At 34.3% G+C, this 24032-nt stretch overlaps 1 protein-coding gene across 3 annotated transcripts in view; it reads left to right on the top strand.

The window, feature by feature from the left end:
- Positions 1 to 24032, top strand: part of BOLL (boule RNA binding protein) — a 61709-nt gene that overhangs the window by 5428 nt on the left and 32249 nt on the right. For 2 of the 3 annotated variants that reach the window (XR_015255413.1, XM_086719219.1), the window contains exons 3-10: positions 971 to 1062; positions 2945 to 2999; positions 4965 to 5040; positions 8279 to 8406; positions 15220 to 15291; positions 17460 to 17507; positions 18529 to 18657; positions 20356 to 20454. Coding sequence is in view for 2 of the 3 variants with exons in the window: in XM_086719219.1 (XP_086575345.1) it covers positions 971 to 1062; positions 2945 to 2999; positions 4965 to 5040; positions 8279 to 8406; positions 15220 to 15291; positions 17460 to 17507; positions 18529 to 18657; positions 20356 to 20454 (699 nt within the window). In the remaining variant the exon portion in view is untranslated. Of the gene's footprint in view, positions 1 to 970; positions 1063 to 2944; positions 3000 to 4964; positions 5041 to 8278; positions 8407 to 15219; positions 15292 to 17459; positions 17508 to 18528; positions 18658 to 20355; positions 20473 to 24032 lie in introns of those variants that run through there. The other variant, XM_025935334.2, reaches the window with a different exon arrangement.

Raw genomic sequence — 24032 nt, 5'->3', positions numbered from 1 at the left:
TGAAATAAGAGGCATTTAGTTATTCTTAAGATTATCTCAGTATTTGTCATCATCCAATTTACCAGGCTGTAGGCTACCAACTAAAACCTGATAATGTATATAAGAGGCATAGCACTGCTGTTGGGCATGCCTTTTTCTGTGTATATAAAGAAATTCTTTTCTAAAGATATTTAAAGTTTTCATGGGGTAGTTATACCTGAACCAGAAAATGAAATTACAATGAATTTAGTGTGAATATTGTAGGAAAAGATAAAATGACTGTATTATGAGACTACTGCAGTTAAAACCATCTTTGTAGATATCTTGTGTATTATAGTCCAATGATGATTCAGATTTTTATTTTGAATATTATGATGTCATTATTTAGCTGAAATGTATGTTGAGTACAGATAAACTATCTAAAAACTCTAAATCTTGTAGCTACTTCATTGACATCACAAATTGAGTTCAAGTACTTTTAGAAATGTATTCCTTTCCTAAGACCTTACTGTTCCTGGAGACTGCTGATTAAAATAGAGGGACTGGTATACACCAACAACTTAGTTCCACTGCCATAACCATGGGCCTCTCTGAGCCACAAAAAAACAATAGTAATATGCCCTTACTATAGTTATAGCCGTGCCTAATTCGTTATTTTTTTAACTAGCCAACAAGAATTCCTTTAAATATGAGTGAACTTTCTTTTTGTTTTTAAAGCAATTCAGCTTAAATTTTTTTCATTGATTATAATAGTTTAACATCATAGTTACTGCATAAAGCAATGTATTTACATTGGTTTTAATAATTTAGTGGTTTTATATACTGTTTTTATGCTGAGAGGCATTCTTACGTTTATATTACTATTTGTTTACAATCTTTTCTGTCTCCAAAACAAGCATAAGACTTGTTTCATTTTTTAGCAATTAGAGGATATTTTAAAAGCCATTAAAAGCTATTAAAAGCAATTTTTTGTGTTTTCATTTTCCTTTAGACAAATGAAAATGATTTAAGAAAATTTTTTTCCCAGTATGGGTCTGTGAAAGAAGTTAAGATTGTAAATGACAGAGCTGGAGTGTCCAAAGGGTTAGTATTGCTATAGATAGTACATAGAATTAATAATTGTATTTTTATTGGTTTACTAGATTTGGTATGCTAACTTATTTTGATTCCATTTTTTAAAAAGAGAATTTCATGCTCTCTTCTTTCTTCTTGCCTTTAATCTGCATTGTGTGTGTGTGTGTGTGTGTGTGTGTGTGTGTGTATGTGTGTGTGTGTATTTTGGCATGGGGGAGGACACTATAATATTCCTTAATTTGTTAGGAAGCTATTCTTGCATTGGCTGAGGAACTATTCAATGTTATGTAGCAAGCATTTAATGTTGGGTAACTAATGTCCAGTAGCTAAGGAACCAGAAGCTAAAGGAATCAGATGCTCTTGGAATTGTGTGCCTGCTTTAGACACAGAGATAAGGAACTAACCTGAGAAATATAACTCTAAAGAGAATGATTTTTAATTGCCAAATCAAAGAGAATAAAAATTGGGAAGAAATCAGGAGGATTTGTCTAGAAATGGCTAATGACCTTAGAGCTATTGCAGTGGACTGGTTTATACAAAAGCCAAATCTCAGAGAAGACGTAGTTTACATAGTGTACTTACTTAAGAAGTTTGATAGCAAAGTTAAAATGGGTAAGACAGAACTTGGTTGTAAATTTTTAAAAATAAAAAATAAAATTTAAAAAAATAAAATAAAATATCCATGGGAAAAAAATGGGTAAGACAGTGGAGATCAGTGAAGGATTATGTCCATTTTCTTGAAAGAGAGGCAGGACATACATAAGAGAAAGGGCTAACAACGTAGATAGAAAATTCTACTAGAGGGAAGCAACTTGTAAGAATGTCAAGTGAGCACTTTGGAAGAGATGGGTTCCTGGAGAGATGTTATTTTTAAACAAATGAGATACTTCTCAGACTGACAAATAGTATTAGGAAGAAGTGAGATTGTAGCTCTTGTATTTGGTTAATAGAATTTGCAATATTTTGGTAATATCCACTTTTTACCACTAAAAACATAGATATGTAAACTGTATTTTATGCCTTTTCCACTGGGTGGTGTATGTGTTCTATCAAAAATTTAGTGTAAAAGTATTTCCTTAATCCTTGTTTAATGTTTGGGCAAATAGAAAAAGAGAAATTCTTTGTTAGAGGAAGAAACTTTTTATATAATACAGTAACTATGAATTGAAGAAAATAGTCAAGATATTTAACACTACTCTAGTTTCCTTAAGTTACCTAAGTAGAAATTATGCTTGGCAGGGGGATATACTGTTTTATCTCTTTCATATCATTTTGTCTATCTGTTTTGGCTTTTTGGACATTGCATTCAAAATATATTTGTATCTTGAATATTATATGAATTGTACTCTGGAGGTAACAATTATCCATGCAAACAGCAGGTAGAAAGTCTGGGATGTACATATTTTTTATTTGTCTTTGGGAAATACTAGTAATTGCATTATCAGTTTAGATATGCTAATAATAATACATCCATATAAATAAACATTTACCAATTTAAAAAAATTTTGTGTTGAAATTTTTTTCCCTACTCTGATTCCTATTTAAGCCAAACATCTATTATTTTAAAAGGTGATTATGTCTCTGTACCAAAATTTATTGCATCCTAATTTGTAAGCCAGAACTTGAATCTTTCATGCTTTCCTGATTTATATACAAGTCAGATATGAAACTGTTTGAAGATCCTGGTTTGTTGTTTTTTTTTTTTTTTTTTTAGTGTCCTGACTCTAAGAGGAGGTGACAGTGTTAAGCTGTGAATGATTCTCTTAAATTTTGCATGCTGGGCACCTTAGAAAACTGCTCACTACTACAGTGACCCATGCTTAAAAGAAAAAAAATTAATCTTAGTATAACTCTAATGTTCTAAAGAAAATAATTAATGCATTTTTTTTAGGTATGGTTTCATCACTTTTGAAACACAAGAAGATGCACAAAAAATTTTACAAGAGGTAAGATCTCTTACTGTATTCAACTTCCTTTTTTGAAACTAATCCTTTAGGATATTTGTTTTAGTATTAGCATTCCAGTACAATGATCAATTGCTAGAAAAAATTTTTAACTTATTTGCATCTTAAGACTAACATTGGTCTCCAAAAAAATTGAATTAAAAAAAGATTAAGGGCACCTAGGTGGCTCAGTCAGTTGAGTGGTCAACTCTCGATTTTGGCTCAGGTCATAATCCCAGGGTCATGGGATCAAGCCCTGTGTCAGGCTCCACACTGAGCGTGAAGCCTGCTTGCCATTCTCTCTCTCTCCTTCTGGCCACTACCCTGCTCACACACTCTTGCTCTCTCTCTCTCTCTCTCTCTCTCTCTCTCTCTCTCTAAAATTAAAAAAAAAAAAGTTGTTGGCTTTTTTTTAAGATTAAACAGGGGTGCCTGGCTGGCTGAATCAGTGGAGCATGTATTTCTTGATCTCAGGTCTATAGGTCTGAGCCCCAGGTTGGGTGTAGAGATTACTTTTAAAAACATATTTTTAAAAATCTTTTTAAAAAAGATTAAGCATAGATTTTTATCAATAGAAAAATTCTAAATCATTGCATGCGTTTGTTTGTCAAGCTGTAATATAATTTTTTACTTTATTTGCTTAAACTAAGAACTTGGGGATATATCTTTTCTCAAGTGTTAGTTGATAGCACTTTGAATTCCTACAAACACTACAACACTAGAGTGAAATTATCTGAGATTACTTCCCTCTTGTGAAAAACGTTATATAAACTAAGAACATTCATAGAAAAAGTCTATAGCCTGCAGTTCAGTGTAATAACTAAATTTGGTAAATGTTAGTTAATTTTTAAGGAAAAAAATAGTTTGAATTATATATTAAATCACATGCAGCTGATCCCCACTATTCATACTAGTTATGTTCTTTAAAGTCACCATGAACACTGAATTGGCAAATATTGGACTGCTGTTCCTAGAAGAAATACAAGACTAGGTTCCCACAAGTTTCTGGTTACATTATTTTCTTCTTTGTTTTTTTTTTTTTTAATGTTTATTTATTTCTGAGAGAGCACAAGCAGGGGAAGGGCAGAAAGAGAGGGAGACAGTGAATCTAAAGCAGGCTCTGAACTGTCAGTGCGGGGCTTAAACTCACGAACTTGTGAGATCTGACCTGAGCTGAAGTTGGACACCTCACCAACTGAGTCACCCAGATGCCCGTACGTTATTTGCATTAACCAATTAATACATAACTTTGTTTTATGTGTGTTTCTGTTTAAAGACTTCATGTTAAATATATATTGTTGATTCATTAACATGGAACTCCTGTTCAACAGCATTATGTAACACGTGCCTGAATTAGATTCATGTAACACATATTTTCTCCATAAGGCAAATGACATTCTTCTTGTGCTTGGGAATACTAGCCTGTACCTCAGCACCACACTTGAGGGCTATTTTAAATAGCAAAATAAAAAAGATAGCAAAATCACCAACATAAAACACAAAGCAAAAAACATGGCACTAACCAGAACATGAAACAGACTCTTGTTTTCACCCTAAGAGCTGAAACAAGAATGGACAGAGTATTCCCTTGTTTGACCTTAGCTGGGACCATATATGTCAGGCAATTAAAAATTTTCACCTCTCTGCTTATGTCCACTAGTAATCACTAAATTGCTACAAGTATTGATTTGGGGGTTACAAATAATTTTAACGAATAGGTGAATTCCCAAATATGGGATCTATGAGTAGAGGCTTGACTGTATTCCCATTAAAGAACTAGGGTCAAAGCATTGGAACCAAGATTCAAACCCATATCTTTAATATTCAAAGACTTTGTCCTTTCCAGTATTCCTTGCTGCTTTCAAAACTATTATAGTCTGAATTTTAAAAATGTTTCTCACTAGTTTTTCACTATTGATTTTATAAAACAGTAGTGCCAAAATAATAAAAAAAATTTTTTTATTCTAGGCTGAAAAACTTAATTATAAAGATAAGAAACTGAACATTGGTCCAGCAATAAGAAAACAACAAGTAGGAATTCCTCGTATGTATTGAGAACTAATGCATTTTCCAGTATTTTTACATGGTTCTTTTTTGAAATATTAGACTTTTTCTAGAATTTAATTAGAAGGTCAGACTTCTTTAATTTAATAAAGTTATTTCAACAAAGTTGGTGATCAAATGAATATTTCTTACAAATTAATGTATGTTAGATTTTCAGGGGGTAGGGAAAATTTTACATAAATAATGGTGCTTACATATATTACATATAATTACATCTTTAAAGGAAAACTCTTCTAAAATAAAAATATAATTTAAAATTACAAAGGTAATTAGAAGTAATTTGGCATTATGAATTGGAAATTTTTATAATTAGAAAAGTAATTTAAAATTAGAAATTTAAATTTAAAATACTGAAAATAAAAATAAAGAACCAACATCAGAAACTTTAGTTGCATGGTAGGTACTATAACCCAACTAGATGTGTCATAATTATCAGAGGGAACAATTCCTAAAGCTTTAATAATTGGCTATATTATGTGCCTTTCTCAAATTTCTGCAAGGTTTTCAACTCTACTCTTCTTTTTTTCTCAATCTTCCTATTTATTGTATTAGGCATCTTTACAGTTTGCTTTTTACCTAAATATTTATTAAACTCTATAACAGTCTTTGGCTAGAAAATTCACAACTGAATTTTCTTATTCTTCCTTAGCTGTGTCCTATGGGATGTGTAAAACATTAGGTGTTTATTGTACATCTGTTAACAAATTAATAGTTGTACTCATTTGGGTGGTCTATTTTAATTTAGAAGTTAATCAGGTTTAATTTTGACTTAGTTATTTGTTAATTTAGAAGATAACTGAAGTGTCCTCAGTAGATTAATACTTCTTTCTTGTTCCAAGAATTAAGCTGTTGACACGTAGTAACCATTTTTTATCACCAGCAGTAGGTATAAGTAGTAATGTTCACATTATGACCCACAAGTTGCTAAAAAAAAAAAAAACAAAAAAAAACATGAATCACTATGCTGAATACTTTCAATCAGGTGGTGAATTTGAAAAGTATAGGGTTAAGTAACTATATAACCAAATAGTGGCATTAACCTTCAAATCCAGGACAGGTTGACTCCAAAGCTCATTATACTTTTCTGCAAATAAATATTAAGTATAAAAGTAGATTCTCAAGATACAGGGGATTCTTATCTCAATTTTTTCTCGGATCTGTTGCTTTTTTTTCCATCTCCATTACCAACATTCTAGTCTGAGCTACCCACTTTCCTTGCCTTGATTACTGGAAAAGCCTCCTAACTGGTCTTTCTGAATCCAGTCTTGGTACCTTCCAACCTATCATACACAAGGAAGCCGGAGTAATCTTTCAAAAGTGCACATCTTAAGTTATTTCCTGCTTATTTTTGAACTGTCCTTTATTTTTCTTCCCATGCTTTAGCCATCTAGCCTCATCTCAGTTCCAGAACATACCGTACTCCTAATATACACTATTTACCTAGAATGCTCTTTGCCATTCCATTAAAATCCCATTCATTCTTTTTTTTTTTTTTTAATTTTTTTTTTCAACGTTTTTATTTATTTTGGGGACAGAGAGAGACAGAGCATGAACGGGGGAGGGGCAGAGAGAGAGGGAGACACAGAATCGGAAACAGGCTCCAGGCTCCGAGCCACCAGCCCAGAGCCCGACGCGGGGCTCAAACTCACGGACCGCGAGATCGTGACCTGGCTGAAGTCGGACGCTTAACCGACTGCGCCACCCAGGCGCCCCAAAATCCCATTCATTCTTTAAAGCTCAGCCCAAACATCATTTCCTCACAAATTAAATACAATTGGAACATTCATACTACCTAGTATAATAGACTATACTACGTCTTAATGTATTTATCAAAATTGTCTTAATTGATTAATTGTCTAGTTACCTAATAACTATCTTTCCCACAAGAGCCTAACTTCAATACGGTATGTCCAATTTTTTTCTTTTTTCTTGTTGGCTGTATCACCAGCCAAGTTCAATGCCCTGTAACTGTACTGACTTAAAATTCATTCATTCATTCATTCATTCATTCATTCATTTAGCAGATAAACCTGTGGTTCCTTGATTATCTTTGGAGGCAAATCCATGAACTTCATGAATTGTGTGCAAAATTTTGTTTCTATATATATCTCTGAGAAAAGACTCCATGACTTTAATCAGATTCTCAAAAGGATGGGATTAAGAATCACTAAAGTAAGCAGTAACAACTCTAGATGAAATACAGTGAAAATATAAAGGCTGAGAAGCAGTAGTGCTGCTTAAAATGGTAGGCCAGTGCTACTCACAGTGTGGTTTGTAGCCAGTAACAGTTCACTTGGAATCTGTCAAAATGCAAATCCTCAGGCCCTATCCCAGACTTACTGAATCTAAATCTCTGCAAATGTGGCCCTGGATAATAAGCTATCTAGGTGATTCTAATGTATGTTAAGTTTTGAGAATCACTGATATACTGGAAGAAGGATTGCCAGTTCCAATAACTTACATAAATTTGCTGGTCAAGTACTTAATCTAACTTGGCTTATATAAATTTTCCAAGTGTTCTCCTGACAAAAACATACATATTTTTTAATTTGGGGGGAGGAGTGTAATAACTTGATCTGAGAAAAGAGATGGGGACCCAGAACTAGCCACATGGAAGATTTGTGGTTATGTTTGCAACAGCAGCAGTTACAGCAAAGGGAAGCTAGAGAATAAGAGTTACAGTGTCAATGAATTCTTGTGAGAGTAGATCCAAAGAATTTGTGGGGTAGAACCAAAATCCCTTCAGGAAAGTATGGAATCTTTTCCAACCTCACTGATTTCATCATCTTTGGCCTTTTACAAATAAAAGGTCTTACTAAGGTCTTAGGAAATTTATTATAGTGTCTATAGTCTTCAGTTAACTTTATAATTTATATTTATAAAAATAATGGCCTTTCTGATAATAATTTAAATTGTTAAGCTTTGTTTCGTTACATTGGTACTAAAATCTAAGTTAATTAATTTTTAGTATTCTTTTTTGAACTTGTTTCTTTTTCTCTTATTCACCTTAAAGTAATAAAAGCTCTAAGATAGTAAGTTGGAAAACATATATTTCAAAGATACTTTAACGTATGGAATTTTTTTTTAATTTGCAACATTCAATTTTTACCATAACTATATAGGTGTGTTAAGATAAACATTTTCAAATGTTCAGAAATTACCATTTTAAAAGAAAATTGAACATTTTAGTTATTGTTATTATTTAATCTTTGCTTTAGGTTCCAGTATAATGCCTGCAGCTGGAACAATGTATCTAACAACTTCAACTGGATATCCTTACACTTATCATAATGGTGTTGCTTATTTTCATACTCCAGAGGTAACTTCTGTTCCACCACCTTGGCCTGTAAGTAATTTTCATCTTAGAAGGTTTTCCATCTATTCTATTGATTTTGTAAAATATTTATTTCTGAGATATTTCAACCACAGAGAAGCACAAATAATAATATAATCGCCATGTAGCTACCACTTAAATTTAACAGATGTTAACATTTTGCCATATTTACTTAAGTTCATTTAATAGGGGGAAATAAAATATGAGAAATTCAGGTAAAGTCTCCTTGCCCCCACATTCTTACTCTCTTTTTCTCCTCAGATATATCCAGAATATATAACCAGAATGTCTTTCCTATCATTTTATGGTTTTTCTACACATGTAGGTGTCCTTAAACAATAGGTAGTATTACTTTGGGTGGTTTTTAAACACTATGTAAATAATCTAGTTTTTCTATTCAACATTATTTTTTAGAGATTAAACCATGCTGATGCTAGTATATCTAATTCACTTTTAATATTTTATAATATTCCATTATATCAGTGTATATTCCCCTATTGATGGACATTTTAAGTTTTTTTCTGTAATCAAGAGTGCAGTGAACATCTAGCTCTTGTATGTATTGTGTGAGAGTTTGTCTAGGAAAGTGGTCTTCAAAGTTTTTTCTTCTACAGCCTCTAAAAATTTTCTGAAAAATTATAAATAGTCTCACTCATTTTTAAGTTGACACCTTAAATTTGTCATAATTTTATTTTTTTAATTTTTTAATGTTTGCTTATTCTTGACAGAAAGAGAGACAGAGTGTGAGTAAGGGATGGGCAGACAGAGAGGGAGACACAGAATCTGAAGCAGGCTGTAGGCTCTGAGTTGTCAGCACAGAGCCTGACACAGGACTCAAACTCACAAACTGTGGGATCATGACCTGAGCCAAAGTCAGACACTTAACCAACTGAACCACCCAGGAGCCCCTGAAATTTTAAATAATGTAGGAATATTATATATTGTGGAGTATTGTAGATTTGTTTTAGATACATTTTTATAAAACTTTGTAGCTGTATATTTCGTTTAAGAAGAAGTGTTGTGGGGTGCTTGGGTGACTCAGTCGAGGGGCTGACTCTTGATTTTGGCTCAGGTCATGATCCCAGGGTCATGGGATCAAGCCTTACTTCTCTCTCTCTCTCTCTCTCTCTCTCTCTCTCTCTCTCTCTCTCGCTCTGCCCCAGGGAGCCCCAGACTGCTCACAGTCTGTGAGTTTGAGCCCCACGTGAGTCTCTGTGCTGACAGCTCAGAGCCTGGCGCCTCCTTCAGATTCTGTGTCTCCCTCTCCCTCTGCCACCCACCCCCACTCACGCTCTGTCTCTCTCTCTCTCTCTCTCTCACGCTCCATCTCTCTCTCTCTCTCTCTCTCAAAAATAAATAAACTTAAAAAAATCTTTTTTAAAAAAAGGATGGAAAATGTCTGCTCTAGAACTCAGTTAACAAAATTAGTCAGCCAAATAAAACTTTGTTTCTATTAGAAAATTCTGACCTTTAGTATTTTTATAATGTTTAAGTTCAAATGAATGAGTTAGTATGTATTCCTGTGACGATCATGTAACTTATTTTGTTCCCTCTATGAAATAAGGGACCATCTCCCCTTTAATATTTCTTTTTTTTTTTTTTTAAGTTTATTTATTTTGAGAGAGACAACAGGGGAGGAGCAGAGAGACAGGAGAGCAAGAATCCCAAGCAGGCTCCGAGCTGTCAGCACAGAGCCTGCCATAGGGCTCAGTCCCACAATCTTGAGATTATGACCCAAGTGAAAATCAAGAGCTGGTTACTTAACCGACCGAGCCACCCAGGCACTCCTCCTCTTTAATATTTCTTATATAAACTCTTTTTGCTTTGCTATCTCCTATTTTTTAAGGGCATTGCCTTCTTGAATTGTTTCATGCCCTGTTGGTATTTATATTCCCGAACAAAGCACTATAACAGATCCAGGATGATTGAGAAGTGTGTCTTTCATTGTGAAGGAGAAGGGTAATTGTGAAAGGAGAGTTATGAAAAGAAGACAGACACATAGTACGCAGACACATTCACAAATCAAATCAGGAAGGAGTACATGTGTTAGAATCTAAAAATTAATACTCTTGGAGCACCTGGATGGCTCAGTTGGTTAAGCATCTGACTCTTGATTTGAGGTCAGATCATAATCTCACAGTTTGTAAGTACAAGCCCCACGTAGGGCTCTGTGTTGACAGCGCGAAGCCTGCTTGGGATTTCTCTCTCACCCTCTCTCTCTCTCCTCCCCTGCTCACGCACTCACATTCTCTCTCCCTCTCTCTCCAAATAAATAAATAAACTTATAAGAAAAAAAATTAATACTCTTAAACTTATTCATGCCTATGTACCACTGGAAAAATTTTGTATTCTCCTGCTGTAGCAGGATTCTCACTCAGAGAGTCATGGCACCGAGGCTTTTTAATTTCCAGAAAGCAATTTTATTCATGCCGGCACCACTCAGTTGGGTTCATACCCAAAAACTGAGCACCAAACATGTAGCATAAGTTTTTTATGCATTTTCTATTTCTTTGTCTCCCATATATGGTAACATACACACACATGTGGTCTGATTAAGTGTTCTCAGTTTACAACGTCATGAGGGATGTTGTCACATAGGCACATAGCCAGGTTACCTTGTTTTTTGTGGGTTTTTTTTTTTTTCCTTTTCTCTCTCTCTCTCTTTTTTTTTTCTCTCCTTAGGGAGGGGTCCCTACCACACTAACTTGGTCTAGGCTACAATATATGCATAGAAGTAAAATTTCACATTATAAAGTATAGACATCTTTGACTAAATGTTGCCAAATGGCTTTCCAAATATACACTTTAGCTACAGTTTATGAAAGCTGCAATTTCTCCATAATCTGCCAACCCTTTAATTTTACATTTTTGCCAATGTTATTATGAAATAGTATGTTGTTTTTTTATTTAATCATTGGTAAGATTTAACATTTCATGTATTTATTTGCCATTCTACTTTCTTCTCTGAGGTGCCTCTTCATATCCTTTGTCCAGTGGGGTTACTTATTTTTTTCCATTGGGGATTATTGTCTTTTTCTTGAGTTCATGTATGAATTTTGTGAGTTCTAGTTTGTGGCTTGTCCATTAACTTTATAAGTTTTGTCTTTGTCACATGCTAGTTCTTTTAATGTTAAAAAATATAGGGGCGCCTGGGTGGCGCAGTCGGTTAAGCGTCCGACTTCAGCTCAGGTCACGATCTCGCGGTCCGTGAGTTCAAGCCCCGCATCGGGCTCTGGGCTGATGGCTCAGAGCCTGGAGCCTGTTTCCGATTCTGTGTCTCCCTCTCTCTCTGCCCCTCCTCCGTTCATGCTCTGTCTCTCTCTGTCCCAAAAATAAATAAAAAACGTTGGAAAAAAAAATTAATAATAAAAAAAATATATTAATGTTTTCCTTTATGGCTTCATCTTTTAGTATCTAGTTTAAAAAAAAAAAAAACACTTCCTGGGGCACCTGGATAGCTCAGTCGGTTGGGCATCTGACTTCAGCTCAGGTCATGATCTCATGGTCTGTGAGTTCGAGCCCCATGTCAGGCTCTGTGCTGACAGCTTCAGATCCTGGAGCCTGCTTGGATTCTGTGTCTTCCCCTCTCTCTGCCCCTCCTCTGCTCATTCTCTTCTCTCTCTCTCTCTGTTTTTCTCTCTCTCTCTTAAAAATAAACATTAACAAAAATTTTTTAATTAAAAAAAAACACTTCCTTATTACTCAAATATAGATATTTTATATTTTATTTGTAAAATACTATAGTGTTGCTGTTTTTCACATCTAGATCTTAAATCTGGAGTTCATATATTGACTAATTCATCATCTTCCACTGTTTTGAAATGAATCCTCTGTGAAATGCCACACTTCTGGGGTGTGGGTGGAGTGGGGTCTTCTTCTGGGTTCTCAGTTCTATTCCACTGGTGTATTTGTTTGCCCTGCCCAATTCTCTTTTAGGTCCTGTTGCTTTAGAACTAGTTAAAATCTGGTAGGGCAACTCTATCACTTTTTTCTTCAGGAGTCTCTCATCTATCCTTAAGTCTTTATTTTTATAAATATAAATGTTATAATCCAGCTTGTTCAATTCTGTGAAAAGCCTTTGTTGGGTGTTTTTTATAATTGCATTAAATATGTAGATTAATTTGTGTATAATACTGAATTTATTTTTTTTTAATTTTTTTAATGTTTATTTATTTTTGAGACAGAGAGAGACAGAGCATGAACAGGGGAGGGTCAGAAAGAGAGAGGGACACAGAATCTGAAACAGGCTCCAGGCTCTGAGCGGTCAGCACAGAGCCCGATGCGAGGCTCGAACTCACAGACTGCGAGATCATGACCTGAGCCAAAGTCGGCCGCTCAACCGACTGAGCCACCCAGGCGCCCCTATAATACTGAATTTTAACGTCCACAAACATTTCGTTAGGTTTTTTATTTCCATCTATCCATAAAATTTTCTTTCTCCAGGAAATAGTTTAGTACATCTTTTGTTGGATTTATTCTTAAGTACTTTATGGTTTTTGTTAATTTTAAGAATGACATTTTTTAAATCACATTTCCTAATAGGTTGAGACTCATAGGTAGTAATGCTTTTGATTTTTAAGTGTTCATATTCTATCAGTAATCCTTCAAAACTCTTATATAGACAATCATTTATTATTCAGTATAGTTATTTTTTTCTGCTCTTTTCTCATTTTTTTTCCCATTGAGTTATTGCACTGGCATTGTCTCTGCTACAGTATTTATATAACAACATGCCCTTGTCCTTGAAAAAGGAAACAAGTTTAGTGATTCACCATTAAGTTTTGTATACATATACTTTAGATTTTGGAAGATAATCTTAGATTTAACGAAGGTTTCTCAACCTCAGCACCAGACATTTGGGGCCAGATGATTCTCTGTTGTTGGAGGCTCTCATGTACATTGGATGTTTAGCGGTGTCCTAGCCTCCTCACATCTATAAAAACCAAAAGTATTGTCAAATGTTCCCTAGAGGGGCAAAGTCACCCTGATCAATTAAGAAAGGTGTTTTACATTCTGTTTGCTAAGAAAGAAAGAGTATTAAATTTATCATGAAAAAGTATTGAATATTTTTCCTTAAACATATCTATTTTTTTTTTATTTTTTTAATGTTTATGTATTTTTGACAGAGAGAGAGAGAGGGAGAGAGAGAGCATGAGTGGGGGAGGGGCAGAGAGCGAGGGAGACACAGAATGCCAAGCAGGCTCCAGGCTCCAAGCTGTCAGCACAGAGCCCGACGAGGGGCTTGAACTCACACACTGCAAGATCATGACCTGAGCTGAAGTCGGACGCTCAACCGACTGAGCCACCCAGGCACCCCAGACATATTTATTTTTTAATTAATTATTTATTTTTTAATTTATATCCAAGTTAGTTAGCATATAGTGCAATAATGATTTCAAGAGTAGGTTTCTTAATGCCTCTGACCCATTTAGCCCATCCCCCCTCCCACCACCCCTCCAGCAACCCTCTGTTTGTTCTCTATATTTAAGAGTCTCTTATGTTGTATCCTCCTTCCTGTTTTTATATTCTTTATGCTTTCCTTACGTTGATCTGTTTTGTATCTTAAATTCCCCATATGAGTGAAGTCATATGTTATTTGTCTTTCTCTGACTAATTTCGCTTAGCATAAGGGGTATTGAATTTTAACAAATGCTTTTTCTATGTCTGCTGAGATTTTTCCCCCTTTGTTATTAGAAATTAAATAAATTAATATAGTAAATTACATTATTATTTTCTAATGTTAATCTCTTTACAATTTTATTAACATATGATAGTCTGAAAATTGTACAATGATACTTTTTCATTTTGTGGGTGGGGTGGTACGGTGAGAATTAAAATAAAACAACATAAGTTAGATCCCATATTGGAAACTGAATTTTAACTGCTATTGTTAAAGCTTATTTTAACTATCTTGTAATACAATTTGCCTGTTTTATTAGTCTGATTTTAAATAACCTAATTTGGGGTTTACTCTATTACTTTGAATAATTAAGTGTTATGTGTACTTTTTCAAACATAGAGAAATCACTTGAAGTTTATTGGATGATTAACTCATTTATTTTTTTTAATGTTTATTAATTGAGAGAGAGAGAGAAAGAGAGCACATGTGCACGTGAAAGCAAGCAGGGAAGGGGCAGAGAGAGAGGGAGAGAGAGAATCCCAAGCAGGCTCCACACTGTCAGCATACAGCTGGACATGGGGCTTGATCCCACGAACTAGGAAATTATAACCTGAGCCAAAATCAAGAGTCGGCCGCTTAACCAACTGAGCTACCTAGGCACCCCGGATGATTAACTCATTTAAGTGTCAAATTAATAAAACAGAATTTGATAAATGCTTCAATAAGAAATGTATTTGCCTTAATTAAATGTATAACAAAGGAATAGGATTTAATTATTTGTAAGTAGTGGGAAATCAGTGGCAAAATTAGATGTGATTATTCATTCAGTTCTGTATGTTAACATTATCTATTGCTGGTCTCATGATGGAAATAGGCATCATCACCTTAAGTCCAGCTGCCATTTTCTTTTAAAAAATTCTCTTAGAACTATATTTTCATAGTCTGGACTAAACAACTTTTCTGGTGGTGGTTTTAGCATTACCATGGAAATGAAACCAAATAAAAGTGGAACTACTGTGATGATTTTAGTAGACTTAAGTGGGGTTGGTAATTCTATCAATAACAGGTGGAAAAATGACATTTCCAATCATAGACCACAGGTTGACTGGGTTTAGGTAACAATTCAAGATAAATTTTGTAAAAACTATTTTAAAGAATTTTGCTTAGGCCTAAAATAATTTTTCACTTTTTTTTTCCTCTTATAGTCACGTTCTGTATCTAGTTCCCCTGTGATGGTAGCTCAGCCAGTTTATCAGCAACCTGCGTATCACTATCAGGTAAACATGAAATTACAATTAAAATTCTCTTTAATACCTTCAGTCCTTTTTGGGTAAATTTCATTGTATTCTTTCTCATGCAATAACTGTAGTAATTAAAATGAGATACTTAAGCCTTGATAACAGTGGGTTTTTTTTTTCTTATGGGGAACTAAACAATATCATACAAGAAGGTAGAATGTTTGCTTCATTTAACCAAATGTAATGAGGTCAGTTTTGCTCCATTTGGCTAACATTTAATCTAAAAAGTCTTTAGAAATTCCCAAAGCAACATATAGATAACACATTCAGGGTCACAGGCTAATTTTTTAATGTTATTGTTAACATTATATTACTTCCTTGCTATTATATTTAACATAATCTATATTAAAATAAGCCTCTTTTAGTTAACCAGCACTCTTCTGTTAATTCTGTGGGAGATTGGTGATAAGTGATCCATAATGCCAGACTATTTTGGTGTTTTGCAAATAAAGATTTGTTAACATATCTTGTATTTGTATTACATATCTTGTATTTGTTTACATACTGTCTCTGGCTGCTTTTGTACTACAATGACAGAGTTTAGTAGTTCTAACAGAGATACTATGGACTGCAAAGCTTAAAATATTTACTCTCTGGCCCTTTACTTGCCAACCTCTGATCTATAGCACTCACAAATAAAATCACATTCTTTCTTACTTCTGGAATATTGGAAGAGAATTTGTTTCTTTTTTTTTTTTTTTAACTTTTAAAATACACCCACATCAAGTGTTAAGTTTACTGGAATTCTTTTTAGTATTAGACTCAGTTTTGGGAGGGAGGGTTATTTTAGATAGAATTTAAAATTCAAATTTATTTAAATTGGTTATATTATCATATGTTAATGTATATTATATTTTTTTTAATGTTTATTTTTGAGACAGAGACAGAGACAGAGTGCAAGCAGGGGAGGGGCAGAAAGAGAGGGAGACCCAGAATCCAAAGCAGGCTCCAGGCTTTGAGCTGTCAGCACAGACCCTGATGTGAGGCTCGAACCCACAAACTGTGAGGTCATGACTTGAGCTGAAGTCTGGCACTTAACCAGTTGAGCCACCCAGGCACTCTAGTGTATATTATATTATTATGCTATATTGCTTATTTTTAAATAAAGTTATCAATTCTATTAGCATGCTAAATATAAAAACTCTAAAGTATTTCCTTCATTTACTAAAGATGAAAATAACTTAATGGCATATATTTAAAATACATATGTGGTATCACTTTTTCTAAGCTGCCTCAAAAGTTTAGCAGAAGCCTCAAAGACAAAACATTAGGTACCGCAGCTTTTAACACGACCAGCCAAATATTGTGAAACCAGTTTGAGGACCCTTAGCTTATTGTCCACCTTGAACACAATGAGGGGAAGCTGAGATTGCTGAGGGAGATTGGTAGCAAGGTTTTCTTGAATAAAAGAATTGTTAGAATGCTATGGCATTTCCCCTTCTTCTCAACCAAGTAAAGAGGACATCAGAGAATGACTAAGAAAGCTTAATGCACCTGACTTTGGACTAAAAAAGTCCAAAGAAGCAGCTGAACTAGTCTCTGGAGGCAGAGCCTGGAGAGAAGGCTACAGTGGGAATGTGTTGAACTTTTACTCACAACAAGAAAGGTTTATATGTCCCAAGAGCAAGATGTGAACCTCACAGAAGAGACCCTTTTCAAAAAACTTTAAGATGACCCCAATAAAGAAAGAATATGTGTGAAGTAGACTTCTAGAATCAAGGGCTAGAAATATAGTTAGAAGTTCTCATCAGGGAGATCACCAAAGAATCCAGTAAACTACCTAACTAGAGAGTCCGCATTTGGAATCTGCCACACCCCAAGAAGTGCTCTGTCCAAATTTTTATCTAGGGTCAAGGAAGAAAAGCTCAACCCAGTGCTTTTAAAGTGTCAGGGGGTGAGAAAGAATGCTACATGTCATATATATTTTTTTTAATTGCCTAATTCGAACCCACAAAGATTTACACATATTTTCTTCTAAGAGTTTTATAGTTTTAGCTCTTACATTTTTAGATCTTTGACCCAACTTGAGTTAATTTTTGTATATAGTTTGAGGTGTAGGGATCCAACGTCATTCTATTTGCATGTAGATATCCAGTTTTGACCCCTGTTTATAATGTGGGTGGGTTTGTTTCTGTTTTTCATTTTAGGCCCCTGCACAGTGCCTACCAGGACAGTGGCAGTGGGGCGTTCCTCAGGTAAATATTAACTTTTTTAATTGTATTTTTATGAAGGCTATATGAATATTAAGGTCAGGAGAACTAGATTTGAGATGTTCCTTTTCTATTTAGTAACCGTGATACCTGTGGCAGTTTGTTTAATTACTATATTTCTTAGCTTCCCCATTTGTAACATGGAAGTAATGATACCATACCTTTGTAAGTTTCTTTACCTGATCTTTGTGAAGATCACATGAGATCGTGTTAGTGAAAGCATTTTGTTAAAAAGTGAGTACTTATATAAACATGCAAAATTACTTTTTATTATTTTTTTTTATTTTTTTTTAACGTTTATTTATTTTTGAGACAGAGAGAGACAGAGCATGAATGGGGGAGGGTCAGAGAGAGCGAGGGAGACACAGAATCTGAAACAGGCTCCAGGCTCTGAGCTGTCAGCACAGAGCCCAACGCGGGGCTTGAACTCACGGACCGGACCGCGAGATCATGACCTGAGCCAAAGTCGGCCGCCTAACCAACTGAGCCACCCAGGCGCCCCTACTTTTTATTATTAATATTATGGGGAAATGTAGCATTTTTCCAGTTTTATTTCAAATTTTTCTTCAGTTTGACTATGCTCCTTAGTAAAATTCCATTTCTTAATTTTTGATACAAACAGTATACCACCAAAAAGACTATTTAATGACATTTTGCATTCCCATGTGAAGTCACAAAGCTGAGAATAGGTATTTATGCCAATTTAAACACTGTTATTACAACCTTCAATAGTGATCTTAATATCATTATTATCTGAATTTATAAATGAGGTTCTGAAGCATTAAGAAACTTTAGTATTTACCAGTGATAAAGTTCTTTGATCACATCTACACAATTGGAATTTATAATAACCAAGAACTCCTTATTTGTTGTTAAGATACTTCTATCCTATTCTTGGAAAAGAACTTCAGCAAATTATGAAACAAATATTTCTGTCATCTGTTGGGTAAGTTATTTGGTTTAACTGGAATCATATTTGATTTGGAAATATGGCTTTGTGTTTTAGTCTCCTGCATCTTCTGCTCCATTCTTATACCTGCAACCTTCTGAGGTTATTTATCAACCGGTGGAAATCGCACAAGATGGTGGATGTGTCCCTCCTCCACTGTCTCTGATGGAAGCCTCAGTTCCAGAGGTATGTATTAGTCTCAAAGTAAATTATCTATAACTACCTCATCGTTATATTTTATTTCTTTTTCTTTTCTAAAGATATTTAAGACCCTCATAGAAGCTGCACATCTTTTTTCTTTGATTTATTCACATCTTTTCCTCTTTAATATCTAAGAATGCTCCAACTTAGACTTCTTCATTAACTAGTTCTGAACCATTTCTGAAATTAGCTGTTCACTGTACTAGGCTAATCCCTGACTTGATCTCCTTGAAAGAGTAAGGTACCAAATACTTCTCTTTCTTTTGGTTTGCCTGTCAATCTGTATTGTTACTAACATTCTGTCAATTAAAAGCATATAAAAATTAAAGAAGAAAATAATCTAAAAAAAATCTTCCTTTAAAATGTAAATCAAAATACTTCATAACTACAAATTGTAAATATCATGTTCAGTGTCTTTAAACTACATTTCCAAATCATTACTTACCTTACCATCTATGGGCCAGGAACTGTACAGGTATGTTTTAAATCAGTGTTATGAAAGATTAGAAAATTAACACCCACCTCCCAATTAGAGTGTATTATATTACTTTTTTATATTACTAATGTTTATAACATTATGATGACATTCTGGAACAATAATTTCCACAATTGGATCTTAATGTTACTATCACTACTTCTACTAGGATTTCTCCATTTTTCATCTTACCCTCCATCACCTGGTTGACTGAATCTTCAAGAACTCATTGTTAAAGAAAGCTTGTGGTTGTTACATTCTCTTAAGAGATTTCTTACATACTTGTTTGTTGAATGTTGTTGTCTATAAATCTGAAAGACAGTTACACTAGCTATAAAATAGCTACATCATACTGCCAGAACAAAGTACAACAAATTATGGCTTAAACAACAGACATTTATTGTCTTAGAGTTCTAGAGACTCAAAGTTGAAGACCAAGATGTTGGCAGGATTGGTTCAGTCTGAGGGCCATGAGGGAAGCATTTGTTTCAGGCTTCTCTTCTTAACTTGTAGATGGCCATCTTTCCCCTGTGTCTTCACATTATCTTTGTCTGTGTCTCTGTGTCCAAATTTCTCGATTCTGTGAGGATAGCAGTCATACCGGATTAGGTTCCACCTTAATGACCATTTAACTTGATTATCTCTATAAATATCCTGTCTACAAATACGGTCACGCTCTGATGTACTAGAGGTTAGGACTTCAAAACAGAAGTTTTGAGGGAACACAATTCAACCCTTAACAACACTATTTAATTATAGAACTTCCGGTGTACTCTTCTCTGGTGTTAAGAAGTTTGAAGCCAGCCTGATTTTCTCCCTGGTACATAATTTGCTTTTTCTTCTTGCATACCTGGAGAAGTGAGGTGTGTTCTTAGTTGTCTTTGTACATACTATTCCCATCTTCTTTCCCTAATTCTTCAAATTCAAGCATCAATTCCACTAGAAAACTTTTCCTGACTACCTCCCTGACTTTCTTAAGCTAAATCAAGTAGTTCTTTTCTTTTCTCCTATACGTTTCATAGGATTTATGGTAATTTTGGCTACTCAGCTATCCCCAATCAGTCTATAAATTAATTAAAGATAGAGAGTGTGTTTTTCATTTGTGTTCCTCTATTAGGTAGCAAAATTCCTGTACATTGTAATGCTGAATAAATATTTTGAATTAATAAATGAAAGGCAATAATTTTTTTTTCTTTTTTTGTTAACAGCCTTATTCTGATCATGGAGTTCAAGCAACATATCACCAGGTTTATGCTCCAAGTGCCATCGCTATGCCTACACCTGTGATGCAGCCTGAGCCAATTAAAGTAAGAAGTTTGTTTTGATTTTTTGGTGTTTTTTCAGTCATTTCAAGTTTTTCAAATTTATTTTCTGAAAAGGAACAACTTTGGATATTTAGATCACATTTGTAATCAGAAGAACAGAATTAATGAACTTTTTCATGTGAAGGATGTACAATTCTAAATTATAATTTTTATTTATTATTTTTGAACACGTTATAAACCATACATGGTCAAAAATGTTTTATTTACTGTAGTAAAATACATATAACTTAAAATTTGCCATTTTAAGTGTACACCTAAGTGTTAATTAATTACATCCACAATGCCGTGCAACCATTACCACTATCTATTTCCACACTTTTTCATTACCCCAAATAGAAAATCTGTACCCATGAAGCAATAACTTCCAATTCTTCTCTCCCTACAAATCCCTGGTAACCTCTAATCTACTTTTTGTCTCACTGAATTTGCCTATATATTTCATATACTCAGATTTTGGTTATGTGTGTTAATGGAATGTGGCATTTATATGGGGAGATAAAAACAGTTAACAATCTATTCAGCTAGTTTGGGAACTGCTCATGCATCCTAAATCAGATGCATGCCAAAGAGTGGGAATCTAGTTAGATGCATGGATATACTCAATATATTTCAACTAAATTCTTCTTATTCCCTTATGACCTTCAATAAAAGTTTCTTATTGAAACTCTTCATCATTACTTGGGGGAATTGGGACTACATCTCTAAGTGAAGAATCACAGATTGATTAACTCTTGTGATGGTAATATGAATCTTGCTTGCAGTGTACTTTGGTAAGGAATGTAGGTATATTCTATGACAAAATGATGGAGATTAGCTATTTCACAGTCATATTTATGCTTCTGAGCCATCCCATGTGTTAGAACTTGGTACCAAGACAGTCTACTTTAAGGAGCCTCCCACTCTGTCATATCCCCTCATCCCATTACCACTCACTGCATCCCTTCACTGCTATTACTACTGTACTGTACACATGAAGTAAAACCATAATGGTGACCTAGTGTCAAAGCCTAGAGTGTTCCTAAACTTTATTTATAGAGTTATTATACTATCAAAATTTTCTAAAACAGATTTCCTCTGGTGTTAACATTTTCTCCTAATATACTTCTCTAGGAATAGCTGAAAGAGCTTTGCCATATTAAGCAAGTACTAATTACTTTCAGTTACTGATCATATACACTATATATATAAACACAAAGGATTGAAGTTTTATTGCTTGAGTGGTACTAGAAGAAATTTCCAAAGAATGTTAATGTTACACATTCTTTTTTTTTTTTAAGTTTGTTTATTTACTTAGAGAGAGAGTGCTAGCTGGGCAGGGGCAGAGAGAGGGGGAGAGAGAGAGAGAATAGAATACCAAGCAGGCTCCACACTGCCAGTGCAGAGCCTGATGTGGGGCTCAAACTCACACACCGTGAGATCATGACCTGAGCCAAAATCTAGAGTCAGACACTTAACCGACTGAGCTACACAGGCACCCCTAATGTTACACATGCTAATTTAAAGTTTAATTCCTCTAGTTTAAGAGTAAACACTTTTCTACATTTTCTTAAATCTATGAATAGGAAATGAAAGAAGTTATACAGAGAAACTAGTATCTTACTCCTTAGTCACATAAAAAGTACATTTATGTTGCATATAAATCATAACAGAGTCATGAAAAGGTAGGTATCTTCTCTTTTTTCATATATAAGCCTAAAACTGGAATCAGTAACCTGTCTCTTCATGTCTAAAGAAATGCTGCTAGAAGGAACTTTCCCCGTTCTATCCTGATGCAGATCTTTGCTTTACTATGCCACAGGCCAAAGGGGAAGAAAACTACTGACTTGTTTCAATTTAATCTGTCTCATTAAGGGTTATAATAATTCTGGTTATCACATGGGATGCATCCTAGAGAATGTTTTAGTCCTATTCAAATTAAGATTTAAGGATTAGGGAAGAATTGAAGAGCTATGAACTATGCTTAACTAGCTTACTCCAAAACCCATCATGTCTCACACAACCTAGTATCAGATTTCATTGAATCTGCAACATCATGGGTTATAAGACACACCATTCTTTATCACCATGAAGGAAAAAAACATTGCCATCAATTGTAAACGTATCCTTACTCAGAGGTGTTGAAGTATGAAATGCTTTAAGGAATGCAATGTCTCAGTATCAGTGGAATTTAACCTTTTATACTTAGAGATACAAAGTTAAGAGGGATGGGGAAGAAACCCAAAAATCCTCTTTTGTTAGAGATGAGGAAAAAAAGAAAGTTTAATTTAATAAACTTTAAAAGTCAAAAGTGAAACACAGGGCTATTGTATACAGTTTTATATTTCCGGTTTTTATTTTTTAAGGTCTAATGTTCTGTATATTTTATACCCAATAATTTTCTTTAGGTGATTTGATGGCCCTCAATAGAAAATGCTACCCCACCTAGGGACAGAAACTCTAAAAACTCCCATAGTTTTCTAAAACTATACAATCCTATAGAAATGCTTTAATATTCAAGTTTTACTGTATGGAAAATTATCTCCTGTTGTTTATAGTACATTTGTATTATAACATAGAAGTCTTAATACACAACTGTTATTAGTTGATGATCTTTTCCTAAAACATATTAAGTACACTAATATTAAAATATTGACATTTGAAACATTAGCCTTCGTTCTTATTATGCAAATTTTCTCTGGTGTACCAAATAGCTTGATGAGTTAAAAGAAAAAGGTAGAAATATTCCTTAGAATAATGTGAGCTCGGGGTGCCTGGGTGGCTCAGTCGGTTGAGCTTCCGGCTTCGGCTCGGGTCATGATCTCACAGTTTGTGGGTTCGAGCCCTGCATCGGGCTCTGTGTGGACGGCTCAGAGCCTGGAGCCTGCTTCAGATTCTCTGTCTCCCTCTCTCTCTGCTCCTCCCCCACTCATGCTCTGTCTCTCTCCTTCAAAAATAAATAAAAACATTACCAAAAAAATTTTTTAAAAAAGAATAATTTGAGCTCTAATGATTATAATTTTAAGGATGTTAACTGGATATATTCCAAAGTAGCAATTTCAGATGTCAAAACTATCTTGAAGCATCAAATCTAATCAATAAAATAGAGACCTTATTCAGGGCTCAGAGCACAGGTCTAACTACTGTAAAAGACTGTTTGCTAGAAATCACTCATTGACTGTAAGGCACACGCTACTACCAATATAGAAATACCAATATAGAAACTACTAGATGAATAAGGTATTAATTAGGGTATCATTTTTTAATTCAGCAGAGCCACATCTTATACATAACTGAGTTTGGAAGTCAATAAAGCAAATCACAGAATGTCAAAATTAGCCCATTGAGCTAGACTACAGGAAAAAACAAAAGGAAAATCTTTGTGTATCTGGGCATTTGAACTATTATGCTTTTAAGATCAGTATCAAATCCCAGGGTAAGAAATGTGTAAGTGGAAAATTATGAAGTGTTTATGTTTTACAGTTTTTCCATTTTTGCATTAATATGTGTCCAATAAATTTGTTATGAGGATTAATTGAAATACTAGAAACTGGGGAAATTATAGTTTTAAGTTCACCTTTAAT

The sequence above is a fragment of the Puma concolor genome, chromosome C1 (assembly GCF_028749965.1).
Source record: "Puma concolor isolate L17-30 chromosome C1, mPumCon1.1.hap2, whole genome shotgun sequence".
Lineage (NCBI taxonomy): Eukaryota > Metazoa > Chordata > Mammalia > Carnivora > Felidae > Puma > Puma concolor.
This window is presented reverse-complemented; position numbering and strand designations above follow the sequence as displayed.